General features: G+C 39.3%; 1 protein-coding gene across 1 annotated transcript in view; it reads right to left on the reverse strand.

The window, feature by feature from the left end:
* Positions 1-309: 309 nt before the first annotated feature.
* Positions 310-19727, reverse strand: part of PHEX (phosphate regulating endopeptidase homolog, X-linked) — a gene marked incomplete at both ends in the record, with an annotated part of 82235 nt that continues 62817 nt past the window's right edge. Inside the window, 3 exons of the mRNA XM_010158304.1 lie at positions 310-377; positions 3240-3294; positions 13865-13923. Coding sequence (XP_010156606.1) covers positions 310-377; positions 3240-3294; positions 13865-13923 — 182 coding nt within the window. The remainder of the gene's footprint in view (positions 378-3239; positions 3295-13864; positions 13924-19727) is intronic.

Consider the following 19727-nt stretch of genomic DNA (forward strand, 5'->3'; position numbering starts at 1 on the left):
TCAGCAGTTATTGCTTTGCCCTTCCCACTCCCCCAGACAAGCTTCCTGAATCTGTTGTTGATTTGGTTTCCATTCAAACTGAACAGAAAGTGTCAAACTTGCATCATTCCTTACCAAAAAAAATCTGGTTCAGACAAGCAAGATTGTATGTAAATACATAAAAAAATACAACTTTATAATTTTTTTCATACGATTCAGCATTGTTAAAAAAACAAAACAATAAAAAAGCTAAAGCATATACAAGTCAGCTTTTTAATCTGTCAGCTCTGTTAAAGAAAAAAAAAAAAGGTTATCAACATATGGACTCACCATTGCTATCAAATCCATGAGTAAACTCATGGCCAACGATTACACCTATGGCACCGTAGCTTAATGACCTGTAACACAAAGAAGCAGTTTCCTCAAAAAGTATCCACGCTCATCAAGTTTAAAGAAAACCTCAAGAATGATCATTCTTTATTTTTACTTTAAAAACTTTAAAAGCATTGTGATAATTGACTCTTCTAACCAAATCCCTTATCAGCACCATATGAGCTCCAAAACGTCACCTTCAGCTGATTGCATTGTGTATATTCTGACAGGAAAAAGTCATAGGTGAAATTATTCTCTTAGCATCATCATGAAAAAAGAATATGTCAAAGGCTGCAATGGGCTTCTGAAATGCCAGCTCCAGTAGTTCTTCTCTAGCTGCAACAAATGAACTTGCAAGTTACTGACTCTAGTTCGTAAAGCTCTAAACAGATCTCCGTTCTGTTTTAAAAAGAGAGGTCATACAATTTCCTTGCACCTGCGCAGGAGTAGGAAATTATCTAAAGTCAGATCTAGAAAGAAATATTTTGTCTTCTTGATTGAGGATTAATTATATTTTCCTCATTATATCCAAATAAGCATACACCTGGGAGAAACAGGGATGAATGAGGGAAAGGTTCAGGATTTCTTCACATAAAATGCAGTGGATATTGTAGTGGGAAAGTGAACTATTAAATGCATCCTAAGTTGTTCTTTGTGATTTTAATTGTATCAGTTATTGATATGCCATACTTCAAAGTAGCTTGTAATTTCTAACACATTATATTGAAATGGGAGAAAGGCATAGGGTTTTGAAGTAACATGTTATTACTGGACCTAATGATCCATTGCACACTAATTGCTCATCTCAGTCATGCCCAAAAAGTATTATATGATTTAATTCCCCCTGCTCCCATGACAATTCTTCACTTTATTTTTTTCTTTCCTGAAAAGCAATTTGCATGTGATAAAATCCTCCCCACTGTTGTTTTTCCCAGTACTATTGCAAACCTTCACTTAAAAAAATCTGGTTAAAATTATACATTTCAGCAATGCAAATATCATCCCTTTGTGTGACAAATTTGCAATCATGTGCAGCACACAGTGATGATTATCCATACTAAATGTACTATGTTAGACTTATTTTCCACATCTGAAGTAAAGGGGTTATACAGGATCTTTTGCAGCTGGAAAAGTATAAAAAAGAATGGTACAAAACATTTAAAGAGGTTAAGAAGAACCAATAAGCCCTATTACTAAATACATCTAATTTTTCCTGGACACCACGGCTCAGGGACAAAGAACAGAGGTTCTACACTTCTGTTCTACCATATCAGAGGTGAACTTTCTGGGACTGGGGAGGCTAGAAGGACTGTAAAGAAAATACCAACTCAGGTAGTTTGAAGTCTCTATTTCAATATATCTGGCATTGAAGACTTGTAACTATGAAAGGTGGTATTTGAATGGTATTCTATTTCATGGTATTTGAATGGTATTCTATTTCATGTACTGACATGTAAAATTATGATACAGCTTTCCTTCAGGCATATAGATGCAGCTGTTTTATAGAAGCTATGCTGGAACTGGACACTAGAACTCCACTAAATGTTAAATATTTGCTAAACTAGTTTTCCAGCAAGTGCTGATGAATTTTGAGGATTTTTCTGTTCAGTGCCATGTAGTGTTTCTTTTAAGCAGATAGAAAACAGATCTAGAATATTTCAAGGACAAAAGCAATCTGTTGTCTGATATAAACCAGTTACATTTGTTTACTAAATTTCATTTTGATACGTACTCAAGCAAAACCAATTTAAGCTAAGGTAACGTTTAAAGAAGAAAAATGAAGAAAAAATAATTCTTTAAAAGAACCACAATTTTATCGCTACGGCAGAAGGTCAGGGTACAGAGAAATCTCAGAAAGCAAAGCTGGAAACAGGTCTGCAATAACCACTGCAGAAAATAGGTTCACCTTAACAAGAAAGGACTTTCTTCTATCCCTAATTACCACTTAGAAAGTCACCTGGCTCATAAGAATTCCCTTTGAATTCAAATCCATTTATTCCTAAATTGAATGGGTCTCTTGACATATATTGCCAAATTTCCCGTTTAAAAGGACAAACCCAGATTGGAAGATGGCAAATGCAAAGCGTTTTAAAAGTTTGATTTTTTTTAAACAGAGACTTATTAAGTTTATGTTTCACCAGTAAATGTCTTTATATAACTGCAGAATGACTTTCAGAAACTGCTGTCAAACTTTTCAGTCTTATCCTGCCCTTAAATAGAAAGTTACTGAACTGCACAAAAGCAGTGATTTTTCAAAATTAAATATATGTGACCTGTAGTTACTCTTCTTCAGCTACAGTAGCACATGGGCCTGCTCAGGCAATCACTTATGCACATGGAGATATTCTCATGCACCTCAACAGGCAATGGCAAAGACCAACCCTTAATCTTAGATTTAGCAGAAAGTGAACAATAAACAGATAATAAATGGCTTCTCAGGGTATTCACTGCTGTTCAGGAAGTGTTAGTTACCTGATTTACTCTTCCTTTTAATACCTGTCCTGTGCACACTGCTGCATCTGCATCCTACAGCACTGAAACACTTCCACTGAGGTGCTCTTAACTAGCAATCCCTCTGAGAAATCAGTCATCAGTTTAAGACAACACCAACAAATACAGCTCCCAAGGGCAAGAAAAATTGTCACACAAAGCCGCAGTTTTCAAAATCTGGATTTTCAATAGTAAAAGTAGGTTAGAGCAGGGAAGAACACACAACCAAGGGCCAAGCTTTCCCTGCAGAAGAACACAATATTCCTGTGCACTACCTGATGTCTAGTTCAACAGTGTAGCCTTCTCCACACCCTCTTCTTTGTCTATACGTTTTTCCAATGCCTTTCCCTGTTATTAGTCATTTACAGGTGTATACGTTTCCCTGGTGCAGTACTTACCTAGGATACTCTGTTCCCCAAAAGAAAGGCTTTTGCAGTTCTCCTGCTGGGAACCCTGCAATAGCAAAAACAATGATAGTGAGCTCCCTAATTCAATATAGCTGAGTAACAGTGAAAGGCATAAGGGTTTAGATTTTATGACCTATTTTCTTTAGTTTCAGAAGGTTTTGCTAGAGTAGCTTTCCCTCGATAGTTTCAGAATGCAGCAGAGAGGATCTTTCAGGAGAAGCAGAAGCAAAATACAACAAGAATTAGGAAACAATTAAGTTCCCTAATTCTTTAGGTAACCTATTAAGGCTGTAGAGCCAGTCTAGCTACAGGAATTACTTGGCTGCTTCTGGTAAAGTAACTAATTGCCAAAAACGTGTCAGTGGAGACACCCCAGTGAGTGATGATCTGCTTGTGTTGCACACAGGAACTAAAATTGTTCCTCACATGCAAAGCCACAGGTCTATTTCTAATTTCTGGATGACATTTCAGTGCCATGATTCTGAAGACAATGGAGCTGAACGTGGTAACAGTTTAACAGCCCAAAGAACTGTTAAATAAAGCAAACACCTATGATAGAAGTTTTCAAATGCTAGTGAAAAGTGTCAACCTACCAGGCCCAAACGTGGAATCTGATGTCTCATGTCAGGAATTCCCATCTATAAAGCACAGGCATACACCTGCTTTGGAGGTTACCCCATATGGACATTGCCATGTCAATGAGGAACCAGTTTCCTCGGATGATTCACTTCCTTTCCCCGGAACCTCTGCTTCAAGAAATCACCAGGCCACTCAGATCAAAATAAAAAAACACATTCACTTTATTCTGACTCTATTCAATTTTCTGTTGATAAATAGGACATGGATTTCTTTATATCTGAGATAAATTGTCAGGTAAGATTTTTGTCCTTTCCTTACAAAGTCTTTAAAGACAATATGCTAAGTGTAATTCATGTCAAATGAAATTACAAGTGGCATATCCTCCTGTCCTTCCCCTCTGCTTTCTGCTGCTGCTCCACCCTTGCTACCTTGACTACCTGTTTGCAATTAGCTTACAAAAAGTATGGTTTACAGACATTATTTTGAGTGGGGGTTTTTTTCTCTTATTTCTCCAGATGCTGCTTTGTTGTTTCAAGCATAAACCATTTGCTTTTCCAGTGCTACAAAACACGTATACCAATGTTGAGGACAAAGTTTTCCTGGTCTAACGCTCTTTGCCACACAGCACACACAGAAGAGTATTTAGCATTTACTACGTATGTTTTTAAACAATGGTATACTCGCACAGCCTGATGAAAAACGCTTCTTAGTACACTAAGTGAAGAGAGAGTGTTAAGAACTGGGAATGTAATCTGAACTACATTGCCTGGTTCCTTCCAAACCCTGAATCTCAGGAAATGTTTTTGGACATGCCAAAGAGATCATGTAATGAAGAAACCATTAGGGTCCACTGACCCTGAATGATCCTCTCCTGCCATCAGCAGATGAGAGAAAAGGTTGCCAAAATGAACAAATGAGCACATATTGAAGATAGTATGAACCAAGGTAGCACAGTCACCCCACAAATCACATTTAGGGATCACACAATCCTGTGTGCCTGTCACAGCACTAAGAGGCTATCAATATCTTGTAAGGAGCTGCAATTATTTTGTCCAGGTATAGACTTGTGTAGTGAATTTGCACTTGTCTGTGTGCCACGTAGAGGTAATATACATTATTTACAGTAAACTAGATGCCAACCTTCACTCAGGCTCATTCATCTAAGAAAAATAATCTAAAGGTGTCTTCATAGGGCATTGCTGAAACAGTTAGATGTGAGCTAAGTCACTACATAAAGTTTTCACTGAGCAAGTCACATGAATGCATGGGAAGAAGCTCCAATCCTGAGTCCGTACAACAGGTTGATAAATAAAATGGATCCTGACTTTGAGTAAGATAATTAAGACATGCTTGAGCATAAAGCTTGCTGAAGGAGTGGTTTCTGCTTCTGAGTAGCTGTGTGAAACACCATTGTAGTTTGATTGCAATAACAGAAGCTTAGGAAGTATTTTCAGGCCAAAACAGAATCAGAAGCCACTAGAAGGTAAGGCACTTTTAATAAAAACTCAAGGAACTGGAATGTATTATCCAGAATTTCTTAAAAAGAAAACACAAACAAAAAAAAACCCAAAACCAAACCAAACAAACAAAAAAACCCCACCAAAACCAAAGAAACAAAAAAAAACACCCCAGTGTTGAAAGTGATTCTTGGGCAGCTAGTAAAGCAAAGGTTTACCTGTTCTCAAGAGATTAGCAGCACTAAATGAGGGATAGTGCCTGTGCACTATTGCAACACCACAAGGAACAGATTCCGTGTTGGCAACACAGAGCATCCCTCTGTATGTAATGTCTCCTTCAGACAAGCATCAACCAGATCATTTTTGGTGGGAACAAGGATAACATCCTAGACATAGAATCTCCTTGAAATTATAACAGGACATAGATCTCCTGACAGTTTATGTGTGCTGTTTTGAATCCTTCAGTTTAGGCAATTCCTTTGTGAAGTCTGTTTCTTTCTTGCATAGCATACTGTACCTAAAAGAATTAATAACAAAACTCAGAGCGTTCATAATAGGCTGTAGAAGCAATAAATACTAATGGCATTATTTATATGCCACTGGAGTTCAAGCAAACAAAGCATAGATCTGGAGGAGTAAGTCAGGCAGACTTCAGAGAGTTCCACATCTTAAGGAATGGATACAGGCACTGAGAAGCTACTTCAAGCTAACACTTCACCATAAATTTAGCCTGTAGTGCAACTTTTCATGTTTTCTCCCTGTACACAACCTCAGAAGAGGTATATGGGCAGAAAGCCTCTCTCCACACACGTGGAGGCTCAGAGCCTACACTCAAGGCCGTTACTCACCAACTGCACACAGACATAAAGTTGTGTTGTCTTATTACAGACCCCACACAAACCTATCTGCCATACGTAGGACCTGGATTGCGTAATCTGCCTTGCCTACTTTCTTACAACCTACTTACTTTTGCAGCAATGTCACAGGACTGCAGCATCATTCTGACATAAGCACTGGTGTCACATGCCATGAGAGCATTGGAGGTCTGTGGACAGCCGAGCTCAAGTTGTCAGAACAGCACTGACATCCTACATCCGTGCATCTTACAGGTGGCAAGGTGGGACAGTCAGGCTAGATCATTCTCCAGATGGACTTTGTGCCACTGATCACAACATTTTAGAGACAAGCAATTCGGATCACAGCACTTCAAACCCAGCATTTCAACCACTTTTCAGTCCACCTGAATATCCACTTGTCTAGGCCATTCTTCAGCAGTTAGTGTTTGAGAATGTTATAGCAGACAGTCCTGAAAGTCTTGCTAAAGTCAAGCTGAATCGCATTTACAGCTACCCCCTCATCCACCAAGCTGGTCACCTCACTGTAGGAGGCTGGTCTAAGAAACTGTTTCCAGGATCTACTCCATCCTTTAGACAGGGACTGATGTGAGGCTGACCAGCTTGCAGTTCCCTGGATCTTCCTTCTTGAAGACGGGAGTGACATTTACTTTCTTCCAGTCCTCAGGACTCCCCCAGTCACCACAACCTTTCAAAGATAATCAAGAGCGCCTCACAGCTCCTTCAGAACTCACACATGCACCCTGTCAGAGCCCACAGACTTGTGTCTGTCCATTCTGTTTAAGTATTCCCTAACCTTCTCCTCCTCCACTGAGGGTAAGTCTCCTTGCTCTACACTTTCCCTCTGGTTTCAAGGGCATGGGATTCCTGACAGCTAGTCTCACTAACAAAGACTGGAGCAATGAAGGCATTAAGTACCTTGGCCTGTTCCATGTAATTTGTCACCAGGTCCCCTGCCCCAAATCACCAGTAGGAACACATTTTCCCTAGACTTTATTCTGCTGCTGCACTTGCAGAAATGTTTCTTGTTGCCCTTCAAGTCCCCCGCCAGAGTCATCTCCAGGTAGGCTTTGGCTTTCCAAAGTCCTGTGCTTGGACCCTTGAACAGTGACTTTGCTGAACTTTCCCCTTACCTTACTGCTCTGGAATGCACAGGCATTCCAAGCAGCAGAATACTGCTGCATACTTCAAATATTTCACTTCTGAATTTATGCTGATCTGAAGCTCTGACAGCACTCTTTACCTGCACAGGACTACTTTTAACTTAATTGAAGGTTTCTAGCTTTAATTTATCTATTATATCGTTTTCAGCCTCTCTCCGCAGCAGGGTGCTATAAAGCCGGTTAGAATGTATTTCAAATTTGAAACTTTTTTTTCCCCCCAATTTTACAGGGGTTTTACTGCCATTAATGAATCCATTTACCAGCTAATACTTTCGTGGTATTATTATACACATTTTTCAGATGAATGGCCTGAGACTCAGTGTAATATTTTTACTCCACCAAGGAGACACAAGCAATCACATTTCATCTGATAGTTCACTGAAACGATGCAGACTAATCATGGATGAAGTAAACTAAAAACACATGAGATGGCTCACCAAATCATGAGGAAATTTGGAGTTCAAATCTAAATATAAACTCAAATTCTATAGTTCAATTACATTATTCAGTTATATTGCATGATATTTTTAACTAAGCAAGGCAAGATATAGCAAAGCCTTATTCCACATCAGTGCATTTACAATTTCCAATAATCAGGTGGTTTGTTTAAAGGAATTTCTGGCAGGCTAGTGAATCCAGTATGTAAATAATGGATATGAGAGACAGCTGTGCTAAATTGTGTGATATATAGGGTACTCTGCTGATTGTTGTACTGGCAATTCTCAGCTGTGTTTAAAAGCTGTAACTTGTTTTTCAAGTGTCATTGAATGAATTCAGATGCAGAATTTTAAAGGGATAAGACTTAAGCGGAAGACTAACTTCTGGTTACTAAACAAAATACATTGAATTCTCATAAGGAATTAAACATGAAGACGACTGGGGTGTTGGTTAGTTACCTAAAAACAGCACAAAGGGCAGGATACATTTGTTTAACATGGTTCCACAGAATTCTGTTTGGACAATCAAATCCTTTCCCAGTGTCTTTTGAGATGACTTTGCATGTTCTGTTTTGTCTTTAGCTGCAAGTCATGATGGGTATGGGTGTCCTAAAGTTTTCTCTCAGACACGCCAGACATGAGGAAGCATATCGGATGCTGTAAAGCATCCCTGACAGCTTTGAGCACCTATATGTAGGTGATTAGGATCAAACTCTCTGTCATAGCATGGACCTGAATCCTACACTAAATTACAAGTTTTAACCTGTGGACAAAGAGGATGGAAAGCATAAATGGTGTAAGGATAGAAAATGTAAATTTTATAAGGCACTGTAACTGTTCCATGCTATGCAAGAATACAAAGTTTAACTTTCCAAGGAGTAGTGAATGAATTCATTAAGAGATAAAGAGAAATGATGGTCTTAAAAGCAGAGGATTCAGCAGCCTCTGGTTCAGTTCTTGGCTGTTTCACCTGACAAGAGGCTCTTTGCTGCTCATGAAAAAGAGATAACCCAGCATTTCCCAAACTCAGTGGGCCAGTGTGAGGAGAAATGTGAGATGGTTTGTGAGGGGCCGAGGAATACTGTATGCTAAGGGACTAGGAAATATGTGAAAATGCCTGTTTTTACAAGAAACTTTAAACTTTATTTTCTAACAGACAAAACTCACTCGATACCCCCCAAAAATAAGAAAATAATAAAAAGGGGGGAAAAAAGTTCTAATTTATACATTTATAGATCAGAATTTTAGGAAAAAGAAATACAGAATGGATGTGAGGACCTGTGACCATAATTAAATGAAAGGGAATACTGGTCATTAGTAAAGAGGGGAAATTGAAAATGAGGGCTCACTTAAGAACACTTAAAGCTTATTTAATAACAGGGCTCAGAAAGTGTTCAGTCCAAATCTGTTATGCTCATTAACCTACTGGAAACTAATGGCACACTTGAAACTACTTCATCAATAACCTTCCAATTAGTCTAGTTCTTAGGGGAAGAGAAAGTGCCCCTATGTGCGGTCCCCTTGCCCTCCCCTGGTCAGAGCACTGTGTGCTATTTGCCAGCACTTACTTCCCTGGCTCCTGGCAAGATAAGAGTTCTCCCTCGCAATTCACAGCATCAGCAAGCTGCCAGCATTGATATCTGCATGCTGCTTTCTATAAAGATGATACTTACTGGCTAACATGAGCTCTCATCTGTGGCTTTCTCTATGGATGCTAATTCGAATGTAATTTTAAAATTCTGTTTTAGATTATATCTTCTTCCTGTAACATGTAATGAAGCTGCTCTCTAAAGAGGCCTCTTGACTTTCACTAGAGAACTGCAGTACAAGCACAAATGACTTAGAAGGATCATGGGTATCAACTTACAGAGATAATATCAACAGTAGTCACTTATCCAATACATCTATTCAAGCTTACACCTCATAAACGTTCTGCTTATATTTGCCTCAGTTCACTGTAAATCTCCCTTTCATTACTGTTCACAATCCACAAACATTACTTTTTTTGATGTATTCTAGAGGCAAACATATTTACACTTGGAAAGGAAATTAAATATACCAAATATCTAATGAGCAGTTCCCTTCTGTCTTTAACATACTCAAGGGCCATTGTTTTAGTGCTGCAATGAAATAAAACCTTTTCTTCAACAGAAGCGTGCTGGCATACTTTCATCATCACTTGTATCTATTTTCAGCACGTATTTGTTGACTGTTCTAGAGCTCATTAAATTAAACACTTTTGGAAAGTGTTTTTGTGTTCCAACGACAATAATTTAAAAAATGGTATTCATGCTGCTTAGATTACATGAAGTGCACTTAGATAACTTTTTAGAATCTAAAGGCAATGATATGTACCTGTTGTCCTTGTTAAGTACCTATAATTGAGGGGAAATTGATGAGCAAATACAAAGAAAATTGAAAAATGATCCAAACTAGGATTGAAAAATTATTAACAACCATTATAAACATGCATGGTTGTTAAACTAAGACATTTGGAATTATGGAAAAAGAGGAAATAAATAGAACTCACGTAAAGAGAACATCAGGAGTAAAGTTGTGTAATAATAAGATAAATTATATGTACCATATTTTTTACCTCTGTTCTTTGCAGCACATTTTTCCTTGATGCATCTACTTATTTCTCCTCTGGAGATACTAGCAGAATTGTTGGCCCTTCAGGTTTTCAGTAGTTTAGTAATGACAATGAAATGAAGCAATGTCAAATATGTTTGCACTAAAGTGCAGCAAAATTTGTTAAATCTACCACATAGGCAAATTCTGTTGTATTCTCCCAAATCTAATAATTTTCTAAATCATCTAGTTTCCACTCTCTATCAATTCTCACTTTTAGTGAATAAAGGTCTTTTCTTTCAAGTAATTGAGTAGTCAAGCTAAAAACACTAACAACTTGGCCATGTATGAAGACTACATGGGCTTTTATGGAGATGGCAGCGATTTCTTGTTGAATGCTTATGTCAATGATACAGACTACAGCAACAGAAGGATTAGTAGCACTTCCATCAGGAGTGTGTCAGAGACCTCCCTGTGTTCTGAGCACAGAAAGGAAAAGCATCTTCCTAAAGTTCAGAACAGATCAGGACCTCCACTTTCCCCTCCACTCCTGCAGGTAGGTGATGGTAGCTACTTTTCAGAATCCATGGTTCAAGGCACAGATGTTGCTTTCTCTCTAAACTCTTTCACAAAATCTTTAGTGACTAATAAAGTTCGGGGTTGCTGTGGTTACGTTGATAACATCACACAGTACATGTCCATTTCCAAACAGAACAATCTTAGGTTTTAGAATCAATTTTGCAACCAAATATTTTCCAGTTAATTTAAAAGCTGCTTTCCAGAAACAATTTATATTATGCATTTTAAGATTCTCATTTCTCAAATGCTCCTTAGTAAACTCATTTACCAAGAGCAAAAATAGATGGGCCTTGAACACACTAAAACCTACTTTGTTCACTGAAGAGCAGGGGCACTCAAGCAGATGAGGAGCCTATCATGTTCAGTCTCTTCTTTCCAAGTAACCAGTAGTAGATGTGTAGGGATAGATGTGTCAGGCATCTGTCTGTTAGGTAGTTCTTCTATCAGTATCTTTCTCCCTTCCAGCAATCAGTAGCAGAGGGACCTATTCTTCCGGACTGAGTTCATATCTGTCTGCTCCTTTGTTAACTGGTGCTGGAGCATGTCCAGAACAACAAAGATGGTGAAGGGTCTGGAGCACAAGTCCTGTGAGGAACATCTGAGGGAACTGGGGTTGTTTAGCCTGGAGAAGGCTAAACAAAGGCTCAGGGGAGACCTTATCCTCTCTACAGCTACCTGAAAGGAAGTGGCAGAGAAGTGGGTGTTGGTTTCTCCTCCCAGGTAACAAGCAATAGGACAAGAGGAAACAGCCTCAAGTTGCACCAGGGGAGGTTTACATTGGATATTAGGAAAAATATCTTCACCAAAAGGGTTGAGGTGGTTGAGCCACAATACCTGGAGGTATTTAAGGGATGTGTGGACGAGGTGCATGGATTAGTGGTGGTATTAGTAGTGTTAGGTTAAGGGTTGTACTTAATGATCTTAATAGTACTTAATATTTTGCAATGTAAAAGATTCTATGATTCTATTGTAATAACTGCTGAGCATGAGACTTGTCCAGCAGATACCTCATGCAATATGACTATGCATAGGGTCACAAACTTCAGTCTCACTCAATGCAGTTCTTTCCCAGCAGAGTTAATAGGAACTCAGTAGTGAAGTATCAAATATTTATCAGCAACTTCAGACCTGAGCATGTTCCTCCCACATCTCATGGGGCCTCTTCCCCTGCAAATCACACCAACCAGCAGTGGAAGATTGTGTGTACTGTGCTTTTCTTTGAATCCTTCCTCCTAGTGTGCATCACTTTTAGGTCATGATTACATTTGCACCTATCTCAGTGAGGAAAGGGCTTTGTTCAGAAAGAGCCACCTAAATCCTTTCCCTCTTCGGAACAGTCCTAAAAGGACAAGGAGTACCACTATGCAAACATCAAGGTCAGATGCCAGTAGTACAAGAAGGTCAGTAGTCATGATAGAAAACACAATTGCCTGTACACCCATGACTGATTGGTTACGTTTGACAGCCCTCTGCTTCATGACATTGATAGATACAGCGAGTGTGAAATTTAGCTTCAGTGACTCCAGCCTCTTGTTACAGCTTTCTCTAATGTGCCATGGCAGAGATGCTGAGAGGTGCTCAAACTTGAAAGGACCCAATATTAAAGACGACATAACAGCGATGGTTCTCACTTTGCACCAACCAGGCTTCCTCTCCGTTCCCACAACACATGGGAAGCAGCAGAGGTGGCCAGTGCTTAGTTCGCTTAGTTCAGCAGTAAGAGAACTGTCATGTTTGACATGTATCTTCAGAGCTGTGATCAGCTCGGGGATGTCTGCCTCAAGTGTTCCCTCAGATGATCAATAAAAACATGACTGCTTAATGATGGCAGCCCTCTAATTAAGGCACAGTGGTCTAGGCCTAGAACCGATTTTAATCAAAAGAACTGCTTAATTATCCACACACTTTACAAATGAGCTCACTTATACACAATTTGAGTGAGTGGTTTGAAGGCAAAAATGGTTTACGGAAATCTGTAGGAGCAGATACCCTCAGATCCATATTGCCAGTCCTCTGCTGTAACCTTTTCAGTACAATACGTTCATTTTGTGTTTCTCTCTGTGACCAAAGCGGATTCAGGAGAAAAACGGGGAGTCACTCAGTGATTTCTGACACGCCTGTCCTTGTGGACTGAGACTACAGAGGTTATGGCAGCTGCCTTCCAGACCTTGGTGGCACAGAACTAGAAGACTGATTTAACTTGCAAAGCTAAATGACTGAAGTGTCAGGGTAAAGGTAACAGTGTTGTCCACAGCAATACTGGTATAGACTGTTAACGCCAGTCAGAAATTTTCTATGTAAAGTCCCTCTGAAGCAAATGGGAATGAACATCCAATCCATACACATCTATGAAAAACTCATCTCTTTTACATCATACACTTCTCTCTAAACATAACAACAACTAAAATCAGCATAACAGGGGTTGTACTGTATGTACAAAATGATTTCATCAAACTACACAGGTAAAAAGTTAACTACAGATACCACTCCTTGTCCTTAAAGGTACTGAACAAATCCACTGGACAACACATAAGTTTTCTGGTTTATAGCACAGTCTCCTCTAGTCATGTTTATTGCTACTTATTTATTAATACTAGAGGACTGAGGTTCTATCAATTAAAGAGGTACTGTATACTTATGGAGGTATGTGCACATATGTTTTTACTACAGAAAAGAGAAGATAAAAACATTAAACTTTAATAAGTGATTTAAGCTAATGTTTGCAACAGACAGAGCACACACAGAAGTGGTCAGATTGCACTCAGATGACATGGGGTGACTCATTAAGCAACAGTAATTCAAATTTATTGGAACCCTTGCTTTTCCAGAACTGTCCTCTCTCTTCAGATGTATCAGACATTTGAGCTTTTGACTTTTAGTCGCAAACACACAAACTGTACAGATATCATCTGAAGCTTGATACATACATTTCAAAAACAGGCACTTTATAAGGAAGCTCACAAGTCAGATACTCACTGATCTGGTTGGTAGACGCACTATAAAAAGCATTTACAGTAGTTGGGCTTGTAAACCACCTGTAGTAAAAGCAAAAGAAATCATCTGTCAGAACACTTGCACATCTTCATTAATAGAATGGGTAAAGATAAAATGTGAACTCAGTGGAAGGAAGCAAAAATGCGAAAAACATAGTATACATTAAAGGTTAATTATTTCCCCATTTTAACACATGCTACCTACACATTCCAGAAGTGCTGTTTAATGGCTTCATTTTAAATGCATACAGTTAATGAATCTTCAACAGGAGCTATTATAAGTTTCCTATTACTTACTCTGTTTTATTTCTAAGGCACCATTGTGCTTCTGAAGTGTGCTGTGCTAATGAACTGAAGTTCACCAAACAGAGGCCGCAACACTGACCACAGCTGTGAAAACTCTCTTAGGTGTCTTTCAACCGAGTGAGGGGAAACTCTCTCTTGAAATTAGAGGAGAACATTTTGAAATGAGTGAAGTGGCTTCAGACACTTTGTTGAACAGCTACTTGAACAAATAGGATGATGCCAGCAACATCAGCAGGTGCTTTCTGGGAGCCTAAATTCAAAATAAACAGCTTCACATTTGGTACCCTACACAATGAACACAGCTATCAGTGTGCTCATAAACAAATGGGCCTCTTGCAAGGCAAAACAAATTTTAAAAGGAATATTAGCATTTCTTATCATAGTTAGATTTCTCATACATACCAGTGGGAACCCTAGATTTGAATAGCAAACAGGATTTACAAATTTCCTTAGCCTGAGCTCATCTATATTCACAGTGGTTTCACCCATATGAATGAAAATCTCAGCTGGCTTCAGCAAGATCCAAATCCCCTCAGATGAAACTGTGAGTTCAGTCAGTCCCAGATTTCATTTAATGATTTTATAAGGAAGAACTGAGATAAAAGAAAAGTAATAGAGATTATGACAATTATTGGTTAATTATTAATAAATCCGACTCTAATAAGTGTCCAAACAGGAGCATCCTGATGTCTTTAGCAATACTTCACTCAGAAGTTTTGTAAAGCCAAATGAATGCAATGAAATTGCTTTGGAAAATTTCTTTCAAAGAGATGGGAGCTGCAAAACAAAGAGTAAGACAAAGGAAGATCTATCAGAACATGGAAAATGTATGATGTCAGTGACATTCAGGTACATGATCTGTTCTTTAAAATAGCAGCATCAAACAAATGAGTTCTCTTCAGATCCTGACTTTTTCTGCAAACTGGTGTCCTCACGTAAACCATGCAACAAAGGGAAGAGTTTTAGAATGGCAGCATTTTGTCTTTTATCAATAAGTCTATCTGCTTCTCTCATCTTCAAAGCTGAGAAGCTTATTTTACCATGCGGCAACTGGAAAATCTAACCAATGAAAGCAAAGGTAGTCTCATGTAAATATCTTAACCATCCATCACATTATAGGCTCTAATTGCCACAGATAACCCTCCCTGTTTTGTTTACTAGGAGATTCTGAAGGGGAGAAGCAGGGGGAGGTTGTTTTCTGGTGTGTTTTCTGTTTCCTTTGTAATAAAGAGATTAAATGTTAGAGGCAATGTAGTGAGATAATGGAAAATTGAGGAAAGAATGCTTATGGTGAGGAGATAAGGGAAAAAATTAGGGGGCTTAATTAACTACATTTCAATTTCGTGTTTATTCACAGCAGCAATCAGCGGAACAGTTTTGAAAGATGCAAGCCAGGCACTTATGTGGTGGGATGTATTCTCCAGTTTTCTCTGGAGGACTCTGTCCTTTTTATCACAAAGAGAGAACCCATCTGAAAGGGACCCATCTAAAACAATCAGCACTTTAATTTAGATTTTATTGTGAGTTTAAACAAAGGCACATAGCACTGTGACTTCCACCTCACCCTGTTAGCTTGTTCTACTCACAACGGCTTTTCTGTTCTCTAGAACAGCAATTTTTAAGCACGAAAAAGGCTTTCAGGACAAATGCATTCTTCCTTTTTGCAAATCCTTCTTAGCACAAGTGTCTTGCAAGACCTCTCATTTCCAGTCACAGGACCAAGGGCCTGAGACAGACAACAGTTACTTCAGAACGGACTAATGTGCTTTGCTCTTCTCCCCATCCCCTTTGCTGCTGCAGCCCCAGGAGCTCACCACAGCTGGTTCAAGACAGGAACCACCACAAGCAGTGGTTAAAGAGCTCTTCATGGGCAAGTGACAATTCTCTAACAGTACAAGTTTGCACCTGGTTTTATTTGGTGAGGAGCTAACCAGTGATGCATGTACTCGTCACCACCGGAGCACCTTCCTCTGCCTAAGGGCAACTGCAGATGCTGTTGCCGTTTGGTCTGCAGCCACCAAGGGAAGATATCATCCCACTGCTGGCCATGCTTTCATGTCTATGAACTCGGAGACTTCTAGCTCATAGGCTAGCTGCTAAGACTCACAACATCATCCCCATCTTGAAACTGCTTCTTTCTTCATGACTTACCACCACAGTAACAGAGCCCATCCTGTTTCCTGAGCTTAGTACGAGCCAAAGACCAATAGCAGCCTCAATTTTCTCACCATAAAACTGAACTAAGTTCTTTCAAAGGTCCTTTTTCATAATGAGGCCTCAAGAATGACCTGTGTGAAGTCTGTTATGTTTTTAAGGAATTTGGAAAAGGAGACTTAGCAGCTATAACAAGGAGTCAGGAAGAACAAGAGTTGTCTAGTGACAAGCAGAGTATACTGCTGAATTTCATGTTTGACATTTAGACACTTGGCAGGGAGCATATTTACACTCCAGTATTTTGATGTACCATTCTGAGCCACTCTCAAGATTCAGGAAGCATTTTCCACATAAGAGCAGAAATAACCAAGACTGCTTCCATTCAGACCAAGCAGAACAACTGCACCCCTTATCTGCCATCCTCTTTCAGTGAGCTCCTTGGAACGACTGAACCTTCAGTGACTGACCTTAACTAGTAACACATCAATTACTATATCAAGGTCTGTAATAAACAGCTGTCGCTGTTAAATTTTAAGGTGAAGCAAATTTAGAAATCTCTCTCTCGCTCCTGTTTGAAATCAGGTTGACTGGGCATTTGCTCTAGGTCTGGTTACAATTTCAGTGCATTTGATCTGTTAACAGAAGGATAGAAAAAAACAGATAGGCATAACAAACTCTAAGATCTTATTAATTACAAAATAAATTAAAAAATCTGGAATTTTTTACACTGTTTCCATTTGCTGTTAACATGTGAAAAAGGGTCAGCTTTGAATGATGTCATGAAACATTACCTATCAACTACTGCAGCAGTCAAAACCTAATGTTGTGAAGTTGACACCCCTAACTTTGAGATTTCTCTTACAGTAATAAAATCTGAAACCTGCACTGAGACAGCAAGTAGGGCAGATAAACTCTTAGGTCTGTGCTTCTTTAGGCTACAATTTTCCCTGTGGTAACTTCTTTTTGGAATTGAGAGTATAGTGTGCTACATTGCCTTTCACAAAGAGGGGTGACAGGGAACATTTACAGTACACTGAAAAGCTTATTAATCTGTTTAATTCTCTGTAAAGCACAAACTGAACTTCCATTTTGTTCTCTCAGCTTCTGAGTTAGAAGAAAATATCCAGGTGGAGCGTAATTTAGTGTTCAATGTCCCAGATAAATTTAAAAAAAAAATTCATACAAGTAAATAAAATGAACTTGTGAATGTGCAACACAATTATGTTGGTTAGAAGTGAAAGGCTGTACAAAGTTACTAATGAAGCTGGAATCTGGAAAATTTGTTTCCAGGAAAAGACCTGAGAAAAAATTCTGAAGTGAAAGCAATCTTCAAGGTGACTTTCAAAAGGCTCCAGGAGGCTCCTTTCCAGCCTCTCCTCTCCAGGGCAGGTCCACACACAGGATTTCTGAGCTGTCCAGCAGCATCTCTCCAAGAGACAACAGCCTGCCTAGTGTGTTTCATGGCTGCTTTTCCCATTTGAAGAAAGAGATTTTGCACTGTCCTTAATGGCATCCAACCCAGCACCTCTCAGAGCTGCCCTCCCCCGCAGCGATCCGAGAGCCAGGGATTACAAACAATTAAACTGTGTGGTCAAGAAACTGGAATAGGTCCTGGAGGCAACCCAGGAATCTTCTAGTATACTTCCTCTGTGTCCTCTTACAGAGCTACTGGATGCACATATATCCAGCATGGAAAGTTGAGTGAAATGTGAAGAAAGATTTGGCCAGGTCCAAAAATTTTAGAGATGTCCTGACTTCAAAGGAGAAAGATTAATAATAATAATAATAAAGTGGTATGCCCAAGAAGTCCTCTGATGCCCTGCTATTTGCAAGTATGATATCTGTGTTAAGATGAACAGATTCAATCACCGTTAAAAAGGTGCGGAAGTGTGTTTATATATACTTACGTATGTCTGTGCATGTATATTTGTACATATACTTACATATATGGCTCCATGCATCCATGGATTTTCTTTTATCTCTCCCTTCCGCATGGGCATCATTTCCCCACACCCTGCTCTAGTCACCTCTCACCTTAATTGTTATAATTGTCTTCATGCCTAGTTCCCGCCCTCCCACCTTCCCCCTTCCAGCCTTACCCCTCCACTCAGCCTTATTGATCCAGCTTGTGCCATGTTATGCATCATATTCCTCAGTTCCTGTCAAAAATCCCTTTCCTATGTCTCTCTCCTGATACCCAATCACTTTTTCCCTGGTTTGATAGGGCCAGCTGTGACGATGACAACCATGTTCCCAGCCAGCTGTTAAGATCGCATCTGGCATCCAAAGCGGATGTTGAGGACAGCAAGTTGCTTCTCCTGTGGCTGTGGTACCCATGGGGGAGCCAGGACCTGGGACTGGCTGAGCAGGTGGCTCTGGCATCCCAATGCTCTGTCACAGCTGCTCAGTACCTGTCGGGCTGGGTACATGCCCCTACCCCTGCCTGGAGCAATGCCTCATCTGACTCCCTCTGTACTCCTTTTACCTGGAACCATGTAACTGTTGGGCAGGGAGTGAGCAAAACAGAGGACAAATGATTTTGATAATTACTCCTGCTTTGGAGGATTTTTATTCACTTTTCCTAGATTATGAAACTGTTCAATTTCCAGAATAATGTATTTCCACTTTGATTTCCATATTCCCCCTCACTTTAAAAATCTCCTTTGTCTTGTACCTCCCAGCTTCTCTGTCTGTCCTGATGGTGTTTCCCTGGTACTTTGAGTGAACCATAATTTTCATTTTCCATTTAGTTGACTATGATGAGGCAAACAAGTCCAGTTTGAAATAATATTGCTAAGAAATCTGTAGTCTGCTAAATATAGTGCTTTACCTTTGGGGGTTAATATTACTTTCCTAGGTGGTAACTTATATCCTTAAACACTCATTTTCTCATTTATCTTTATCAGCCCACGACTTGGACCATCTTATAATATCTATCTATAAATATAAATATTATGCTAAAAGCTACTGAACTAGAAAAACGAAGAAAGCAAACAGAAACAAAACCTCAAGGGTATTTCTCTATTAATACACTGCCAAGCTTCAGTGCAGACCAAGTTTTATGAAATATAAAAACTTGAAAAAAGCAAAAGCAGAAAAAGAAAGAAAAAAAAAAAGAGGTTAAAACATCAGAAAGCAGTGTAGTCCAATAGTTAAAATGTGGCAACTGCTGATATTTTTAAGGCCACATTTGACATGACTCAGACTGGTGGCTGGGAGTTATTGGTTTATTATAATAAATTTTTTAAAAATTACTGGAAGTGGCAATGACTCTCAGTGCCTTGGTACCCCTCAGCAGACACAGCAAAAGCAGACAGTGTGACACCACTTTCAGAGCCCTTTTCTATAACCGAGCAGGTACAAAGGCAGAATAATCTCCCAGCAGG

Source organism: Eurypyga helias, unplaced genomic scaffold (assembly GCF_000690775.1).
Source record: "Eurypyga helias isolate BGI_N326 unplaced genomic scaffold, ASM69077v1 scaffold7339, whole genome shotgun sequence".
NCBI lineage: Eukaryota > Metazoa > Chordata > Aves > Eurypygiformes > Eurypygidae > Eurypyga > Eurypyga helias.